Source organism: Pyrus communis, chromosome 9, assembly GCF_041283825.1.
Source record: "Pyrus communis isolate YQ-2024b chromosome 9, ASM4128382v1, whole genome shotgun sequence".
In the NCBI taxonomy this organism is placed as follows: Eukaryota; Viridiplantae; Streptophyta; class Magnoliopsida; order Rosales; family Rosaceae; genus Pyrus; species Pyrus communis.
In genome coordinates, this window is record NC_142573.1 from 3,315,252 (window position 1) to 3,333,608 (window position 18,357).

The 18,357-nt window shown below is 35.6% G+C and overlaps 1 protein-coding gene and 1 long non-coding RNA gene across 2 annotated transcripts; one reads left to right on the plus strand and one right to left on the minus strand.

The window, feature by feature from the left end:
* Nucleotides 1-298: 298 nt before the first annotated feature.
* Nucleotides 299-4,749, minus strand: LOC137740912 (cyclic nucleotide-gated ion channel 2). The gene is made up of 7 exons (XM_068480717.2): nucleotides 4,572-4,749; nucleotides 3,823-4,468; nucleotides 2,234-2,449; nucleotides 1,790-2,112; nucleotides 1,588-1,699; nucleotides 1,044-1,367; nucleotides 299-967 (listed from the first exon to the last, which is right to left on the minus strand). The coding sequence occupies exons 1-7, from the start codon at nucleotides 4,598-4,600 to the stop codon at nucleotides 479-481; spliced, it is 2,139 nt and encodes a 712-aa protein (XP_068336818.2). The 5' UTR covers nucleotides 4,601-4,749; the 3' UTR covers nucleotides 299-478.
* Nucleotides 1,264-1,459, plus strand: LOC148694052 (uncharacterized). Its single transcript, XR_015966973.1, has 2 exons — nucleotides 1,264-1,376; nucleotides 1,430-1,459. It is a non-coding gene; the product is annotated as an uncharacterized LOC148694052 (long non-coding RNA).
* Nucleotides 4,750-18,357: the final 13,608 nt, after the last annotated feature.

Below are 18,357 nucleotides of genomic sequence, written 5' to 3' on the forward strand. Positions count from 1 at the left end.
TAAAAGAGAAAAATAAAACATAGAGATGCTTTTTTAACATGTAGAAATATCGTGGGTATTCTTTTATACATAATTCGACTACATATATGATTGTCCATACCAATTAGCCTTAATGAAGATTTAATACTAATTTAGATGAGATTAATGTGTGATTTAGACAATGCCCTTTATTTGTAGAGCTAATATTGCCGTGTGTTAGATTAGTTATCGATGATAGTGTGTCTACCTACTTACACTCGAGTTCAAAATCTCTCCTCATACATTGAAATAGTTTAGAATATCTTGTTTCTCTTGAAAGTAACAGTAACGAAGAGGATATTATCATAGAACAATGTTTCTACATACACTAATGTTACATTTAACTACATTTTCAGACCATTTCTTTGATTGATGTGTTAATAACATGATCTGAAGATGTGGTCCAAATAGTTATATTTTCCACACAAACAAGATTTTATTGAGCACTAATAGAGTGCTATTACTCAAGGTGATCATGTGGCCTAAGTGACAAGAACATTGCAGCATACTGCAACAGCTTCCTCTCAGAGCTTCCATTTGGATTCACAGGAATCACGGGACCTCGATTAGTCCTCAACCTGTACCGGCGCCAAGCGAATTGTATATTCACCGCTGCCCATGTTCTCCAATTTGAAGAGTAGTATCTCGCCGTTCGCTTAAGCCTTTCGTTGGCAAATTTGTAGCGGAAGTGATCCGTCATGTATCTCAGATCGACTGCATTGAGGCCAAATGCTTCTGTTGATTCAATGCAGGTGAATGTTGCGGATGAGGCTGGAAGGCGGTCCAAGAATGGCCGGCGAAGGCACCAGGAGAGCAGCTCATCGCCAAAAAACCCTCCCGGTTCGAGCACATTGGTTCCCACCATGCCTTTGCTTAGGCCTTGGGTCCGCTTAATGCGCCCTCGTACGATAAATAGCATCTTCGGCACAGGATCTCCTTCTCTAATTATCTGTTTAAATTAATTGGGATGTAAATCATGTGATCATATAGTAATTAAATCACTTTGCAGATGATCAATTTGTTACCTTTTCATCTTTGGAGAAGACCAGAGGCCTAACCCTATCACACATGTTGTCAAGAATAAGATCATCCAAGTTGTGGAACAGGGGAACCTTTTTTATGAGGTCTAAGCATAAATGGCGCTTAATCTCCCTTCGGAGCCCTTCCGGCAAGTCTTTGATCAAATCCATCTCATCTTCTCCCCCCATTGTCACCCATCTATGCCTTTCGTAATGGCGTACTCTTCGTCTCAATCCAGACGGCAACTGCCTCCGCTTCATCCACCATTCCATGTCTCTGCACCTCAACTGCATCTTCCTTTTCTTTGCCATAACAGCATGGAGAAATACCTGCATCAAGTATTGTAAGGTACGCATGGTCAGATCCATTGTTTCCATTTTTATTCAAGCAGATATTCTAATCAAATTTAAACTACGAGGGCACACTGCCCTATCTAATTTGGCTACGCTCAAGTCTACTCATAGTCAGACCATTTGGCCGAAAAAAGAAAGAAAAAAAACTCGAAACCCAAAAGCAAAATGTACATTCTTATGTATGTGAAAAAGTCACCTGAATGTTTCCAATCAACAAAGTGAAGAGCAGCAAGCCACTAAGCACAATGCATATGCTGAAAATCACTTCTAACCAGTGACTTGTAGGTTCAAGATCATTCCCAAATGTGCTGCAATAGATCATACAATTAATTTTATAAATTGTCTATTATTCTCATTTTTACTAGTTAATCGTGAAGATTACTTGCTCAACAACGTACCCGAGAGTCATCAAGCCCCAGAATATGGGATAGAGAATCTTAATAGCAAGGGAGTTGCTAGATATGACAGGAAGAGCCCACTGATAGATTCCATAGTTGAACGTGCCATTTACATCCAAGCACAGTGGTGGCTTTCTCATCACGCTTGTTGTCGTGTTCCCTCCACAAGGGTTTCCAATCGTGGCGGCCGGTAACAAAAACTGGTAGCAAACTTCGTCCGAGCAAGACAGAGAGAGATTACATTTGACATTTTGGTCACAATGCTGCCTTAGGCACGAAGCTACGCGCTGAATCGCGAGCACATACCAGCATCCCCCGGCAACCTAAAACCACAACAAAAAAAAAAAAAAAAAAAAAAAAAAAAAAAAATTTAATTAAGCATCAAGAACTATACCTAATACAGATTTTGAATTTTAAAGCGTGTAATTTGATGATCTTACGTACGTGAGAAGCTATGAAGTAGGCAATGAGGTTGAGGCCAAAACCCCACCAAATGGTGCCAAATACGTAGCCTGTGACCTTTTGCATTCTTCTCATCAAGGAGATGCTGTGGTAGACTTTTGGGAGGAATTGGAACAAAAAAATTAAGAGGAGAATGGTCATTATCACCTTAACCTTCTCTTCTTTGATCAATTTTGGAAGAACCAGCCAAAATACTGCCTGCAAAAACAAAAGAGGCAGAAGACTGTTTTCTCAGCCAAAAATCTGCATTTTGGTCCAAAAGTTGTAGTTTCTCACAAACAGATTTTATTAGGGGCTAATTAAATTGGAGTTGGATTGTCTGCCCTTTCATTTCCATACTTTCTTCATGTTTTCCTGTGATGTGTAGTCACGGTTAAGCTACGTTAACATTTTGTATTAATTTTTTTATAGAAATAATAAAAAAATAATAGGAATATAAAATGTTGACGTGGCTTAACCGTGACCACACAAACAGGAGGGCATGGGGAGAGTATGAAAATGGGAGGGCAAACAACCCACCTCCAATTAAATTATGAACAATACTTGGCTACTCAAAGATGAGTAAGAATTCATATTCAAAATTTCTCAAAATTGTTTGTTGTCCATTTATAAAACTTCGGGTGTATAATCAGAACCATTCATATTATAAATCACTCTATAAAGATCTCATTTGTAAAAAATAAATTAAAAATATGGTCGTTTAGTCATCAAACTGTTTAAAACCAAATGAACGGTATTGGTAAAAGCATTACGAACCGCCTGTGTATTTGATACAATAGATTGACTAAACGACCTTAGTTTTAATTTAATTTTTGCGGAGATAATCTTTACAGTGTGATTTATAGTATGAATGGTTCTGATCATAAATACAAAGCTCTGTGATTAAAATACTAAGAATTTTGAGTAGTAGTTCCTACTCATCTTTGAATAGCCAAGTATTATTCTTAAATTATTATATAACTTATTGCTTATGTCTAGGAACGCTAAGTAGACTACATTTTTAGATTAAATTTGTAAATTATATAGTGTGTTACTAATATGAGTACGTTCATTAATACTTAAATAATAATTCAATCATCAAATAATCATATTATATAATTCATAAAATTTAATTTAAAAAGTTAATCTCCTTAATATTACTTCCTAAAATATATCGTTATCATATAATACTTTGACCGTTAGCTAGAAAGATTAAAAAAAAAAAGGCTAGTTTCTTAAAATTCGGATAATTATATGAATCTGAAGCGGGAAAAACCTTGATATAAGATGAGAGCACGTGTTCCTAGTCAAGCTTTTTCACGTGGAGACAGAGGCAGGGGAAGGCATTCATGGGCAATTTTGTAATTAAACAAAAGAGATGAATGAAGACTATCAAAGGCCGGGGGGAGAGATTTTTTAATGTAATCGGAATATGATGGTATATCACGTGTCATTATACAATTGGTAAAATATGTATGTTAAAAAATTAATAACTTAAATATTAAATTTTTTCATAATTTATATAAAAACACTTGATGTACCACATTCGTGTTCCGATCTCAATGAAACATTTCTCCAGCCTGTGAACTCACCTGGGGAACGGGGAGAATGACGAAGGCGTCGAACCAGAAACCTTTGAGAGATCGAAGGTAGTGGTAGGAGATCGCACGTGGGTCCCACACGAGCTTTCCGCAGCCGACCACCAGCGACTCCCTCGACACGTACGCCAGCCGGAACTGCAGCCACAGGTGGCACAGGTGCACGGCGTCCACGCTCGTGCGGAGCACGGTGACAATTGCTGCCAGCCCTCCGTCCATGTAGAGGCAGGGGGTTCCGCTTCTTCCGATAGAGAGGGCGTAGAAGAAGAGCGGGTCGACGGCCAGCGCCATCCCACGTGCGAGGAGGAACGCGCGGTTCCAGCGCTGGACGCGCTTACTGCGGGGGTCGAGGACGGGGCCGAAGGGACCGGCTGGGCGGTGGCGGGAGATTCCTTTTTTAAGGTTGGAGCGGGATTGGATGGGAATCAGGGAAGAGCCGGCGGAGGCCTCCCACTGGGGCTGGTGGGCGCCGTCGCAGCTGGTGGAATGGAAGGCCGGGACCCCCACCTGAGTGCAGGCGTAGCATTCGACAGAGTTGCTGATAATTGGGGCGTTGATGATGTCTTCAATGTTGTTGGAGTTGTTGTTGTTGTCGGCGTCGTCGATCTGGGAGTTCTGGCGCCGGAGAACTCGGGTCCACCTGTTGCATGTCAGCACACCCATGCACACTTAAGCAATTATACATAATTTAATTAATTAGTTCTGGAAGGAGTACGTAATTAATATTGGGAATTGGTAGTAACCTTGGGAGGGAGAAATGGGAGAAGGACATGGTGATGATAAGGAGGAGAAGGCAACCATGGGAGAGAGGAAGAGAGAGTGTTTGGGAGAGCTAGTGATGACAGTGAGAGTGACTCAATAATACACACACACACATATATATATATAGATGGGATATTCTAGTAAATAATTGAGTATAGCGGGAAGGGGTCAGCTATAGCTCGCTATATATGGAGGTGAAACATTTTAGCAATTCTTCTAATTAAGTGACATGTCTGACCGTTCAATATTTTATCAATTATTGACGTGTTTATATATGTAATTGTATATATTATCTCAATATGTTTGCCAACGAAAATTCAAGTAACAAGTGACAAACGACATGACACCATCTTATTGGATCGCCAAACCAACCATCTGATCAGGATGTGATCACGCGACATGTTCTATCATCCAATGTGCTATTGATTATCGGTATACTTATAAAGTTGATATTATCAAAATTCATATAGATAAGCTTATCGATGAAAATTTACATGAAAAAAAATAATTCTGATCGGATCAGCCCTCTCGTCAAGTGGTGTAACCTTAAGATTTTCCCCCACGTAGGACTTTATGTCATAATATTTTTTGTCAGTTAGCATATGAAGATGAAGAGGAATGGAAAGCGAGGGGTGGTTGAATTGGTGAGCAAAGGCAACGTGGTTAACTGCTTTTCCAAACGAGTTGGGTCCACGACTGATCAATCCATGTCACCGCCGATATATACAGGACCACCAGCCAGCAGGCCACCCTCTTTCTCCTATCATACGTGCTCACTGTAGTAACAATTATAAGTTACTGCACTTCTACACTTCTCGGGGTTAATATCGATCGTTTTTCACGAAACTGCATAGCTCATGACAGGATTACGACACCACACGGCTTAAGCTTCTGTTAAAATATAACTTTGCATTAAGAATAAAAACTGCACTTTCACGGGCAAAACTGATGAAATAGGAAAGTATCAGTGTTTATCCCTGTGAAATATAATCAATAATTTAACCGTACTTAATGAGAGGTGTATTAGCATTTTAAAAATAGAGTTACGTGATGGAAGCTAAATTTATAAATCGTATGATGTGTTACCAATAGAAAATAAACACGTTAGTCAACACTAAAGTAATAATTCAACCATGCCACTCAGTACTACCGGCCTAGTGGTTTTTCTCTTCACTTGTAAGTGAGAGGTCTATATGTTTGATTTTTGTCAAAGCCGAATTTGAACTACATTATTGTTAGCTCATTATGAGGCTTAACTCATTCTCCCACACCCTTAATTTAGATAATATCATTTATTAAAAAAAATGTAATAATTCAATCATCAACGTCCACGTCATATGATTTGCAAAATATGATTTAAATAGATAGTCTCTATAACATTACCCTAAAAAGTATATTTTGAAATTTAAACTTTAAACATTTTATATTTATAAAAAAAACATACACTTATAAAAGTGTAATAAAATGATTCTTTTATACAGTGAAAACTATCATGAATAAAATATCAAAATTACACTAAAACAGCTAGTGCAATCTTTCTTTTGACCTTGAATGCATGCAGCTGGTTTGAGCATCGTCACGTGATATTGCTCTATTTTGTTAAGTAATCTTTGTAAGGTTTCAAGACAAAGAACCAAAGGGCTTTTCAGATTAATTACCATCATCATATTTTTAATTTATTTACCAAAAAGTTTACCTAAATTTTTTATAAATACTATTATATTTCAATATAATTACACGTTTGTCACTCAACCTTATCAACTTTTCTGACGACCGGCGATGAATATTCTAACAACCAGCCGACAAACACTGCGGTGACCGGCCGGCCAATCTTTTCGATGACCTAAAAAATGATTCATGACTTCCAAATGAAAAACAATAGGGAAAATTTGAAATAGGTCCAATTTTATAGATTACCTTTTGAAATAGGTCCAAATTTTAGTGATTTTTTACTTTTGAAATAGGTCCAATTTTTAGTTACTTTGAACCCATTTAAAAAAACCCCAAAACAATAACTTGTACCACTACATCCAAACAATCACTTGTGATATCTATTACATTTGTTAATATTTGTTTAGTTCACTCTTAGGTCACTGTTCAACAGTGATTCCTAAAACATCATGTAAAATGTTAAAATTTCTCTAATTTTTGTTGCATATACATGTGAAAAGCAACAATTTGTATCACTCCCTCAAGTAACCACTTGTGATATGTATTACTATCATCAATATTTATATCAACCAAGCTCATGATGTAATTTATTTGTTGAATATAGTCTCATACTACTACGAAAGTGGCTTAATATTTCGGAGATTGGTGGCTGTTTTATACAATATAATGTCGGATAAGACATTTCCGACAACCTGTTTAGATGATGTCAGATGACACAGCAGTATTGTCGCTTATAACCGACATAAAATGTAAATGTCGGATATAACCGACACTAAGACATTATTATCCGACTGTATTTGTTTTTTCTTTTTTAAATATTTTCAAACTTGTGTCGGATAGGGTAATGTCGGTTTTATCCGACGTAATTGTCCACTTGTGTCAGATAAGGTATCAAATATTTGGGCAGGAATTTTCCTACTAGTTTTGCGCACAAAATTGGGCAAAGGTGGTGTCGGACGACGGAGTTAATATATGATGTTGGTATTGCTGGCGTTTTTAACTGATGCTAGGTTTTTACCCTAAATAAAAGCCCTTTATTCCCCCATTTCCTTCTTGCACTGCTTCTCCCTCCTCGTTTCCTTCATCTTCCCCTGTCTTCATATTCTCCTTTCTTTTTCCTTCCCTCTTTTCTTCTCCTTACAGTAACCTTCACGTGGGAGAGAGATCTAGCATGGTTGAAATAGAGAAACCAAAGTCGATACATGAGAGAGAGAACGATGGGTGTGGTGGCGGATCAACAGAGCAGGTGGCGGTGGCTCTGCAGTGTCAATTTTTTTTTTCTTTGAACCCTCACCTGTACACATTCCATTCTAGATTCGTCGATCTCCATCCCATAAGCCAAAAAAAATGAAAACTTCCAAAATTTCCCGCACTCAAAACAAAAATAAAGAAATCGTAACATTTTCCTACCTATTTTCTCTCATTTTCTCGGTAACCAAATACACATTGTTATCATCATATACAGAGCCTAAACTGTAAGATCTCACATTGCCCATGGGAGTGATCCTTATATGTATATTCTCATCCCTACCTAGCATGAGGCCTTTTGGGAGCTCACTGGCTTCGGGTTCCATCGGAACTCCGAAGTTAAGCGAGTTGGGGGCGAGAGCATTCCCAGGATGGGTGATCCACTGGGAAATTCTCGTGTGAGTTCCCAGAAACAAAACCGTGAGGGCGTGGTCGGGGCCCAAAACGGACAATATCATGTTACGGCGGAGTCGAGCCCGGGATGTGACAATTTGGTGTTAAAGCCTAACCTTGGCCGTGATGTGCCGACGAGGACGTCGGGCCCCTAAGGGGGTGGATTGTAAGATCCCACATCGCCCAGGGGAGTGATCCTTATATGTACATTCTCATCCCTACATAGCACGAGGCCTTTTGGGAGCTCACTAGCTTCGGGTTCCATCGGAACTCCGAAGTTAAGCGAGTTGGGGGTGAAAGCATACCCAGGATGGGTGACCCACTAGGAAGTTATCGTGTGAGTTCTCAGAAACAAAACCGTGAGGGCGTGGTTGAGGCTCAAAACGAACAATATCGTGCTACGGCAGAGTCGAGCATTGGATGTAGTGGTGCCCGGGCCGGGATGTGACATAAACCACCCATTTCACTTCAAATCCTAAAAACCCAGAAACTTGGTGAAATGAGATAGAGTGGGTAGAGATGATGGGTTTTGGGTTGGTTTGGGGATGTCGTTGGTGGTGAAGAGATTTGGATTGGATTTAGATTTAGCGGCAGAGAGTGATGAGTTTTGGGTTGGTTTTGGGGAGATGTTGCAGTAAGGGATTTAGATTTGGATTTGCTAGGTTTTATTTACTTGCATGGATTTGCAGTGTGTTGGTGCGTGGCAAGGGAGGGAGGAAGCTCAGGGAGTCTCGTGCAGTGTGTGAGATTTGTAAGGAGTTTTGTGCAAGGAGGAAGAAAGTTTCACAAGGAAGAAGGGGTTGAAGATTTATAGGGTGGGGCCCACTGTTTATCAGAAAAATTATATTTTAATTTAACCAAAAAACTGAAATTTACACACACACACACACACACACACACACACACATATATATATATATATATATATTGTCAATGGTTAGTTATGTCAGTTAGGGGCGACACAAAGCTGCTCTATTCGATAGCATTTTTCAGCATTTAATGTCACCTGTATCCAATGGGCATTTCAATGTTGCTTGTATCCGACGCTTAAGTGCTTTTATCCGACACTACTGTACTTTTTTTTAATTTAAAACGCTTGGTGTTTTCTTGGCAGTTTAAGGGAACTAACCGACAACAAAAGCCTTTTCGTGACACAAGAAATGTTGTCGATTCTTTTATCCGCCATTACATGAATTTCTGTTGGATTTTTGCTAATATCAGACATAAATGGATTTTTCTTGTCGTCTTTTTAAATTACACTATTGGGTAGTTTTGTAGTAGTGTCGCTTTCATGTCACTCTATACAAGTGACCTTCAAAAAATCATGTAAGTGTTAAAAAGTCTCTATTTAATTATATATGCACATGAAATACAATGACTAATCTCTACTACTAATTATAAAACCCTTTTTGTCAACCAAAGATGGTGAAAAGACAAATTAGTCTTCTATCACACAAAAAAAATGATGGGCAATAATGTAATTTCACAAGTTCAAATTTTACTGTTTTTTATTGAAGCCTCACCTACAAGTGATGTTAAAATACCTCAAATATTTATAAAATAAAATAAAATAAACCAAAAACAAAAACTTCCCACTCCTTCACGTTCTCTCTCTCTCTCCCTCTCTCCTTCTCATTTTCTAAAAAAATGTGTTCATACACACAAAGTATGTAGACAAATGCTAGTAGTTAGTAAAGATAATTAAGACACTTAATAAACAAGAAACCATTTTTGTGCCTAGCAGTTGGGGTCTGTTGAGGAGAAAAAAAATTATATTTCTCAACAATTCTCGACAAATGGCAAAAAAATAAAATAAAATAAAATAAAAAAAACAATTCTCAACAAATAATGATGAGACAAATATTATAAACCTTAAAAAATTACAAAAAATAAATGAAATTGAGTTGGTAAGTTGTTATTGTTTTATTTTTTGAGGTTGTGGGTTCAAATCCAATAAACATTATCTCTATTTTTTTATGGAAATGTTAATATATAAACCACCACCAAATCAGGTGACCGAAGATAAAAAAATTCGGTGAAACTCTATTAACCGTAATATTTACCGATGAAAATCTCGATAGACAAAAGTTTCCAGCGAGGATTCCAACGACCGGAATATTTTTCGGTGACCCCTTCCGGCAAATAGTTAGGTGCCCTTGGGTCTTGTGCAACGAGGACAAACATGTAAATGTACCATCCTTATAAATATTGGTATTTTTTTAACTCAAAAAAAATATTGGTATTTTTCTTTTAAAAAAATAATACTGGTATATTTCTTTAAAACGTATATTCTACTTGATACTTAATCCTAATTTTGTACAGACTCTCAAAGCTTTGTGCGCTTGCCTTTTTGGTGTTTCACCAGGAAAACACAGCTAACGTACCAATATGCTAAAAGCCTTTAACCCAGAAGGATGTTCTGCAAATCATCGTATATGTCACAGTCGTAATTCTCCCATGCATAATTTATTAATTTTTTAGAGCATGATCACCACCACACCTTCTCTCAAAAAATATATATAAAAAATAACTTATTTTCTAGGGCCTGATCACCACAACACCTTCTCATCTGATCTCGTTATCTCAACCTCATGTTGTCTTTCGATCTGATCAATTATTTCCCTTTTGTATGGCTATGGAATAAAGATATCTATTTCCTTTATTCTTGTAAGAAAAAAAGAGTTACAGGCTAGAAACTTCACGATCATAATTATACGCTCCAAGATCTTCTTTCTTTTGGACTGTTTCCCACATGATTTCCGTAAAAAGGTGTCGCGTCTCGTCGTCTCGGACAAGGACTTACTTGAAGAGAACGCATCCCCTTTTTATGACTTCCACTTATCGATCCCGCCCATATGTCCATTTTTTATTTGTTGTCCCTTGCCTAGCTCTTTCTAGTCACTTATCGCCGTTTTGAAATAGATCGACCGTCATGTACATGTGGCGTTTTGTATCTTGTATACATTATCAAGTGCAAATTTTTTTTTTCATAACAATATATTATTAGATTGAGACATTATGTGACTTGATCCATATAAGTTACTCTCGCCGTCTCGAGTGTATGTTTTGTGGGTCGATTAAAGCAATAGTAACTAATTCAAGCCACACACGCAAGAAAAAAGATGGGGCATGGCCGTATAGGCCAGGCATTCCTTTCTTGGGAAAATTAAATCGGACCCAGACGAAAATAAAGATCATCCGCTTGTGATTGTAAATGTAAAAGCAAGTTTCACATTGACATCATATGCTTGTGGTAGTTAATTAAGTGTCACATTCACAAGCATGTATACTAGGGTTTGATTTGGAAATGTATCCAATATCCCTTCCTAATAATTTTATTAAGAAGTTAAAATTATTTACCTTTAATTTCTAATTACAAAATTTCTACAGTATATGGTGTTAATAAAATTATTAGTGAATATCATGGAATAACTCATCATCATTATTCATTTTGCAACATGGTGTTAACATTAAATTACAAGAAATAAATAGTTACACTATAATCATCAATTTACAGTATTGTATATAAATTTATAATTTACAACTTATATTAATTTTTTATTACAAGTAATATTCTACACTAATTTACAATGAAAGACGCAGTAGATTAAAGAGAAAACTCTTAACGTTTAACTAGAAGTACATAACATTATTCATATAACTTTGGAATATCGTCCCAATGCTTAAAGCTGATTAATATTTTGCATGTGAGCATTAGTCTTAATTGCCCCTTAATTACATATTCTTTCCTACATGATTGCATTCCAAAAGTTATCTGTTACTTTCACCTTTTTGTTTTCCTTTTTTCATCGATCGATAATTATCTAGTAAAGTATCTAAATTTAACAATGTAGAAAAATGATTCGATCAGAATCCAGAAAATCACCTCGAAGTTTACGTGCTTTCGAATTAGCACTGCATATATGCTAGCTAGCTTCTTACTTCTCCCAACCTTTTCCTGTCTGCATGCATGGATAGTTTGCAAACTCTCTTTCCCGCTGCTGCGAGTGGAAGGTTCTCGTATGAATCCAAACGTGCGAGATGACAAACAGTTTTGCACAACCAAACCACACTAAATGCAAATATGCAAATGGCCGACTTGTGAACATTGGAAATTGAAAACTAATTAGATATATGCGGCTTCTTTGTCTACATCCCTTTTTGGGAATTCCCATATAGATGGATATTAGATCGATGGATGTAGAAAACATTCCACATTTTGGGATCTTACAAAATCAAATGCATCTAGCTTTAGAGACCATAAATCACCCTTCAAGAATCTTTTGTCAGTCTGAATTGAAACGAAAAACACAAAGTGTATAAAAGGGACCGATGTGTACGTTTTAGAAACTGTTTATATATTATCTTTGTCGCATTGCTAAATAAAAGCAAAGCGTGATGCACGATTCTGGCTTGTAAAAGTTGAAAGTAAAATAAAGGCAGGGAGAAAAGTAGCAATAATGGGTACCCAACAAAAACGACGTTGCACAATATTCGTGAAGTAGCTCATCCAGAAGAAGCATTATTAATAAACTCAACACATCAATGGATTTTCTCTTTGCTTTCGTTCCTCTATCTGCGGTACGCAAGCTCGAGCTAGCTTGCTGCTTCATTTTCCCGTCTCTCTGTTTTTTTCTACTCTCTCGCTTAGCATCATTGTCCTCACTTTCATTTTCAGAAAAGCTTAAGTGTATAGAAACAGAAAACTTCCTCTTTAAGTTTAAAATTGTATTCAATGAATAATCAATTACACTTGTGACAATATATATAGCCTTTGGCTATTTATATTAACACCCTTAACAAACTTAACTAATCACAACCCTTAACAAAACTAATAGCATTTAGTTCTAACAAACTATTTAACAGTAAATGAAAGGGATGACTTGTCATTCTCCCTAATAAAGTGTTCAATCAAATGACCATTTTAGAGCCTGCAGAAATTAATCGGTTGGCCTTTGTACAAATGATTGGGCTACATTATCCAATACTCTGTGTGTATGTGTGTGTGTGTGTGTGTATTCCTCTTTTCAGTCTTTGACACTATATATTTTTACCGACCAAAAATACAAGGGAGATGAATACTTTTACACACCATTTTTAATCTCTCACACAACTTGTATTATTGAATAAATCAAATAAAACAACGTATATGATTAAACAAAAGTGTGTGAGAGGCTAAAAATGGTGTATTTTTTCTTCAATTGCACAAAAAAATTTATTTCCCAAGTAAGGGTATTTCAACCAACAAATCAAGACAAAATAATTGTTTCAAATTGATTCAACAACTTAATTATTGGCCGTTTCACATTGATATAACAACTTAATTATTTGCTACGTAAGACTATTTCAACTAATCAATGATCCTCCATACAACAAATCAAGAAAAGATAAGTGTTCATATTAATTCAACAACTAATTATTGATTAGAGACAAAGAAAATTTCAAATTTCAAAATGTCGTACTTAATCACCCACCAAATGCATGATTGTGGCCGAGTGTGACTATATGATCTGCTCATATGAAAGTTAAAAACCACGAGCATATGTATCAACATCAAACCCTAATTTCGGGACCTACAGAGTTTGGACTTTAAGGGCAAAAGGAAACAACAGAGGCAGAACATCAATAGTGATATGTAAGATGATAATACCTGTATTTTTACATCAATAATTGAATAGACCGTAAGCCTATATATATACACTTTGTTGATATATTTGTGGCATCATCTAACAATCTAATCAACTTCCGTAGTCAAATACAACATAGTTTTCCGTACTCATTATATCAGTTACATGCCGTACCTTCTTTTCAAAATAGATAAAACATAAAGTTTAAAAGAGTCAGTGTTTCTGTGTATGTACGTAGTTTGGCTAGCTGCAAACTTATGGACGTGTGAGAAAACGATGGAACTGGAATCTTCCTAGAAGTCGGAAGAACTTTGGCCTTTCCCTTTGTCACCATCGATTACTCTCAGCCCGTCAGCTTGTGTTGGCTCCTGCGGTATATTTCATACTCCATCTACCCTAACCCACCAATCAGAAAATTTGGTTTGTTCCTAAAACTAAATGGTGAAAATTTTTATTAAAAAAAATATCAATTTAGGTAAATAAATAACTCATCTTCGGCTTATATCTATGATCATTTCATTTTCTAGAATGCGCCAATTCAACAATCTCTTCTCCAACTAAGTTCAATAATAATAATTTTTCTCTTTAACTAAAGTCAATACCGCTTGCTGAAATTGCTCTTTATTGACATCTCTTTAAAAGCACACGATGTTTCTTTTAATATAAATATATTATTTTCTTTAATTAAAGGGGTTGGTGACTGGGTTAACTCACACAATGGGCTTACCATAGTAATTTAATATCGAACGCGTCATCTATAATTTATATTGGTGGGGATTGGTCTACAGTTGATATGAATTAGAATAGTTTGTTAGAAGATTATAGAGTTAGTTAGTCCTAAACTTGAGAACTAAGCAACCGATGTTATCTGTTATGTGAGTATAATTTGTAAGTACTCTCTCATTTTCTGTAAATGTTCAACTTTAAAGATATCAATACAAGTTTTCATTCCTTCTAAACCTTCATCTTCTTCTTCTTTGCTCCTCTATAATATGGATATATAGTTTGCGTGTAGTTAATAATTAAATTGTAATACTAAGTGACAAAAACACTCAATATTGGTTAACTCGATCCTAATATTGGGAATACTTTGTGATCATCTTTTGCTACTTTCCTTTAAAAGGGTTCATATTTAAAATTAAAATATGTATTATTTATTAGTGCAAAAAATAATAATTAAAATGCCTGCAAGAGACCAAAATTTAATCAATCCATGACCATAATTTTGTCAACCATGTATCTTCTACTTATTTTAATTAGTATTGCAAGTTTAAAGATTATATGTACCCTTGCTTTTAACTACATATACAGAATTACATTATTCAATTAATTATGGAAGTCTTAACAAAACATTCCTGATACTGTTTACTTTTAACGTTAAGGACATTTTTACTCTAAAAAGTCACTGCTGATATTATTCACTTACAACATTTTTTTGTCATTTTAGTTAAAATTCAAAATTTTCAAATCATTTTCATTAATTTTCTTATTATATTTGGTGAAATATTAAATAAAGTACAGAAGTGTAATCACCTTATATTTGATTTTAATTTTAATTTAAGAAAGTCATGCTTAAAAACAGTTTTGATATGTATGATTTGAAAATCTGTCGAAGATTTTTTCAAATTGTTAGTGTTTTCAAAACCATAAAAAGTGTAAAACCGTAGAAAATATGACCCTTCAGTCCCATCCTCGTGTGCATGGCATGATTGGTTTGAAAGTGGTTGCATTGCTTTCTTCATGGGCTTTTTTGTTTATGTTATTTTACTATTTTTCTCTGAGCGTAAGGTTCCTTGAAACAAAGATACAATAAACAGTACACACATACAAACCCTTTTATGTAAAGGGATTCTCATTTTTTTTTTAAAAAAATGGAGATTAAGTGTGTGGTGCAACTTGAAAAATAAACAATTCGGATCGTTAAAATTTGATGTAGTGTGAACATCACAACTAATCCTCATTTTTATAAAAAGATAAGCATGTATCACTAATAATAGATAAGCACGTTAATCAATATTTAAATAATAATCCGATATTGAACATTCACATAATTTGATTTATAAATTTAGTTTAAAATTTTAGTTTCCCTAACATTATTCTAACTAAAATAACTGATAAACTACAATCCAAACCGTAGTTTTACACCAGACCTATGAAAATAAGTAGGGTCCAAATGCTCCTATTCTTCACTTTATATATTCTTCTCCATAAATATGATAATAATTCACCAAAAAGAAATGGGGTCATCCCTAATTGTCACTTTACCAGTTTACTTTACTTCAGGAGATCAACATCTGGCAGGTTGGTTTTATAATTAAGAATACCCTTCCAACCTTGTTTAAGAACTCTTGCCATGATTATAATATCATTATTATGCCACAAACAAGTCTAATAATTTAAACAAGTTGTGTGACCCCTCAAGTTTTTTTCACTATTTGTTTGAACTTGAGATTTTCCAGCAGAACATGCATGCTATACAGATAGTGCCACATATATGTCCAATTTTTCATCATTTTATGGGAATCTCATGACCTGGTGAATTGTCAAGAGTAGGACCCTTGTTTTTAGATTCCTTACCAATGGCAATGCTGATCATTTTAAAAATAAAAAACAGAACAGTTGTGGGATTTTGATGCAAAAGAATAATCAGCAGTAAAAACTCTGTTCGTTCATTATATCGTTCACATTATTGTTTGCAAAACGTGGTGCACGGGGCTAGCTATTAGTAATTTAGTATATAAGAAGTTGGGACTTTATTTTATTTTATTTTTAACCAAATACAAAGTTGAGATTTAACTGGGATAGAAAATAATGTTTTAAAACTGGGAATCCTGTGAAATGTAACCAAAACAATTGACATGAAATTCATGTTTCATTCTATGTTTGATTCATTTTCCATTTATTTATATACAGTTAAATGACATGCAAAGTAATTAATAATTTTGAGATTCGGAGAGTTTGAGGAAAATATTTGAAAGCTGCTGGATTTAGGGATAGAAACCAATGAAGCAATTGATATTCTTCTTAAAATGTCTGAACGTCTCTCACATGCATGTAGAATTAATTAAAACCGATCAATATTAATCAAGTGAGAGCGTTGTTTATCGTATATATACTTCAATGGCCACATATAATATATATATTAATTTTGTCTTCTGAAAGTTCTGATATTTACTTGTGCCACTTGACGCATAACATTTTGTGAATCGTGATTGATCCAATTTAGACCATCATATATGTATGATTCAGACTGAAAATAACCTGCAGCTTGCACTGAAACAAGTTGGAACCAAAGCTCGGGACGAGCAAGATCCTTACTTTGCATCCATAATTTCTGCGGGTCAAAGAAGTACGTATAAACCCTAGCATCCATAAGTCCTTAACTTGCAAGTCTTTGTTTTCTAAGAGGAATATCAATGTATGCCCCTGAGTCCTGACTACTTATGAGACAAGTCAACAGAGATTGAGACTTACGTGTAACAAAGTGCACATATATGATAATCTCGTCATATAAGAAAAAAAGTGATACACGCAATAAGACGTACACCCTGTTGAACCTAGGTTTCAGCCTATCATAGGATAAAAAGAACATAAAGTTGAAAACTACTATATACTTTGTAAAAGTAAATAATTCTTACTTAGTAGCTCCATTGCACCTTTGGTAAATATTCATTATTCTTACCTAGTAATTCCATTGCACTCTAATTATTTCGGTCCAAAAATTTGCTATTCCTCTCAAAATTGATGTTTCTCACTCTTTCTTTTTCTATAGATTCAAACTATATTAAAGCAAAGTTAAATTGACACAGAAGACCTAGCTAGTATACTTTGTTAATTACCGAAACAAGAAATTGACAATGCACCTGGTGATGTAAGATAAATAATTCTTCGGTCCCGATACCATCCCAGTTGTTCCTATGGAACAAGATACAGAGAACTTTTTCCTACCTTATCTCCCTGATTTTGTCAAGTTCACCCGGTCCCATTTGTGCCACACCCCCCTTTCACATAACACTCATGACCCACGACCAATAGTGACCTCACACAAGACCTTCTCAGCCCTAGAGGAGATTAAATTCACAAGACACAAACACAAAGATATACATGGATATGGTCCATGTGGATCCTTGATGTCTCACAGATGTAACAAAAAGATTTATGTATTTATTAGCACCACAACAACAATTTTGGTTCTGGGTCCCAGTGATTTTTGGAGTTTTGGAGGCAAAAGCAAGGAGAACACTTAGGCACGCATACTCGTCAATAGGTTGCTTAAACAATAGAAAAAGACCACACACGTAGACGTAGGGCCTCTACAAATTACAGGAAGAAATCATTTTCCAGTTGCTAATTATCTTCGTCTAACATGCATTCAACAGTCCGTACAACGTACTACATTTCAAAACTCAAAGGCTCAAAAGTCTCCCGGTGTTGCTTTCAAACCCTAGCTAATCAATCATTTACACATGGATTAGGAACCGCAGTCCAAAATAATTAAGCATTATGCAAGATATTTCCATAATATATTTTTTAGCAAACTCTATATATGGCTCCAACAATCTAGCTAGCTCGTATGCTTATATGTGTTTGTTATTCATTGATGGACATAAGTACGAAGATTGTAGATTCACATTCATGAACAACTATCAATTATTAATCACACGTACGTGAATCATGTCTTAGTTGTTGACGAATGCATGTGAAGGCTCACATGGCAAGCTAATGTATGTAGACGCAGTCAAATCTTAGCCATCGATCTAAAATAGAAAGCCAATCGTATAATTTGTCCTCAACACATTTTGTTCAACAAGGAGATAAGGAATTTCAC

What these genes read in the sequence shown, in the direction of transcription:
- LOC137740912 (XM_068480717.2), bottom strand. Translation starts at nt 4,600, where the DNA reads ATGTCCTTCTCCCATTTCTCCCTCCCAAG. An exon ending in TCCCATTTCTCCCTCCCAAG is followed by an intron (nt 4,469 to 4,571) that starts GTTACTACCAAT and finishes GACATGCAACAG; the next exon opens with GTGGACCCGAGTTCTCCGGC. An exon ending in TGTTGATTGGAAACATTCAG is followed by an intron (nt 1,368 to 1,587) that starts GTGACTTTTTCA and finishes TACTTGATGCAG; the next exon opens with GTATTTCTCCATGCTGTTAT.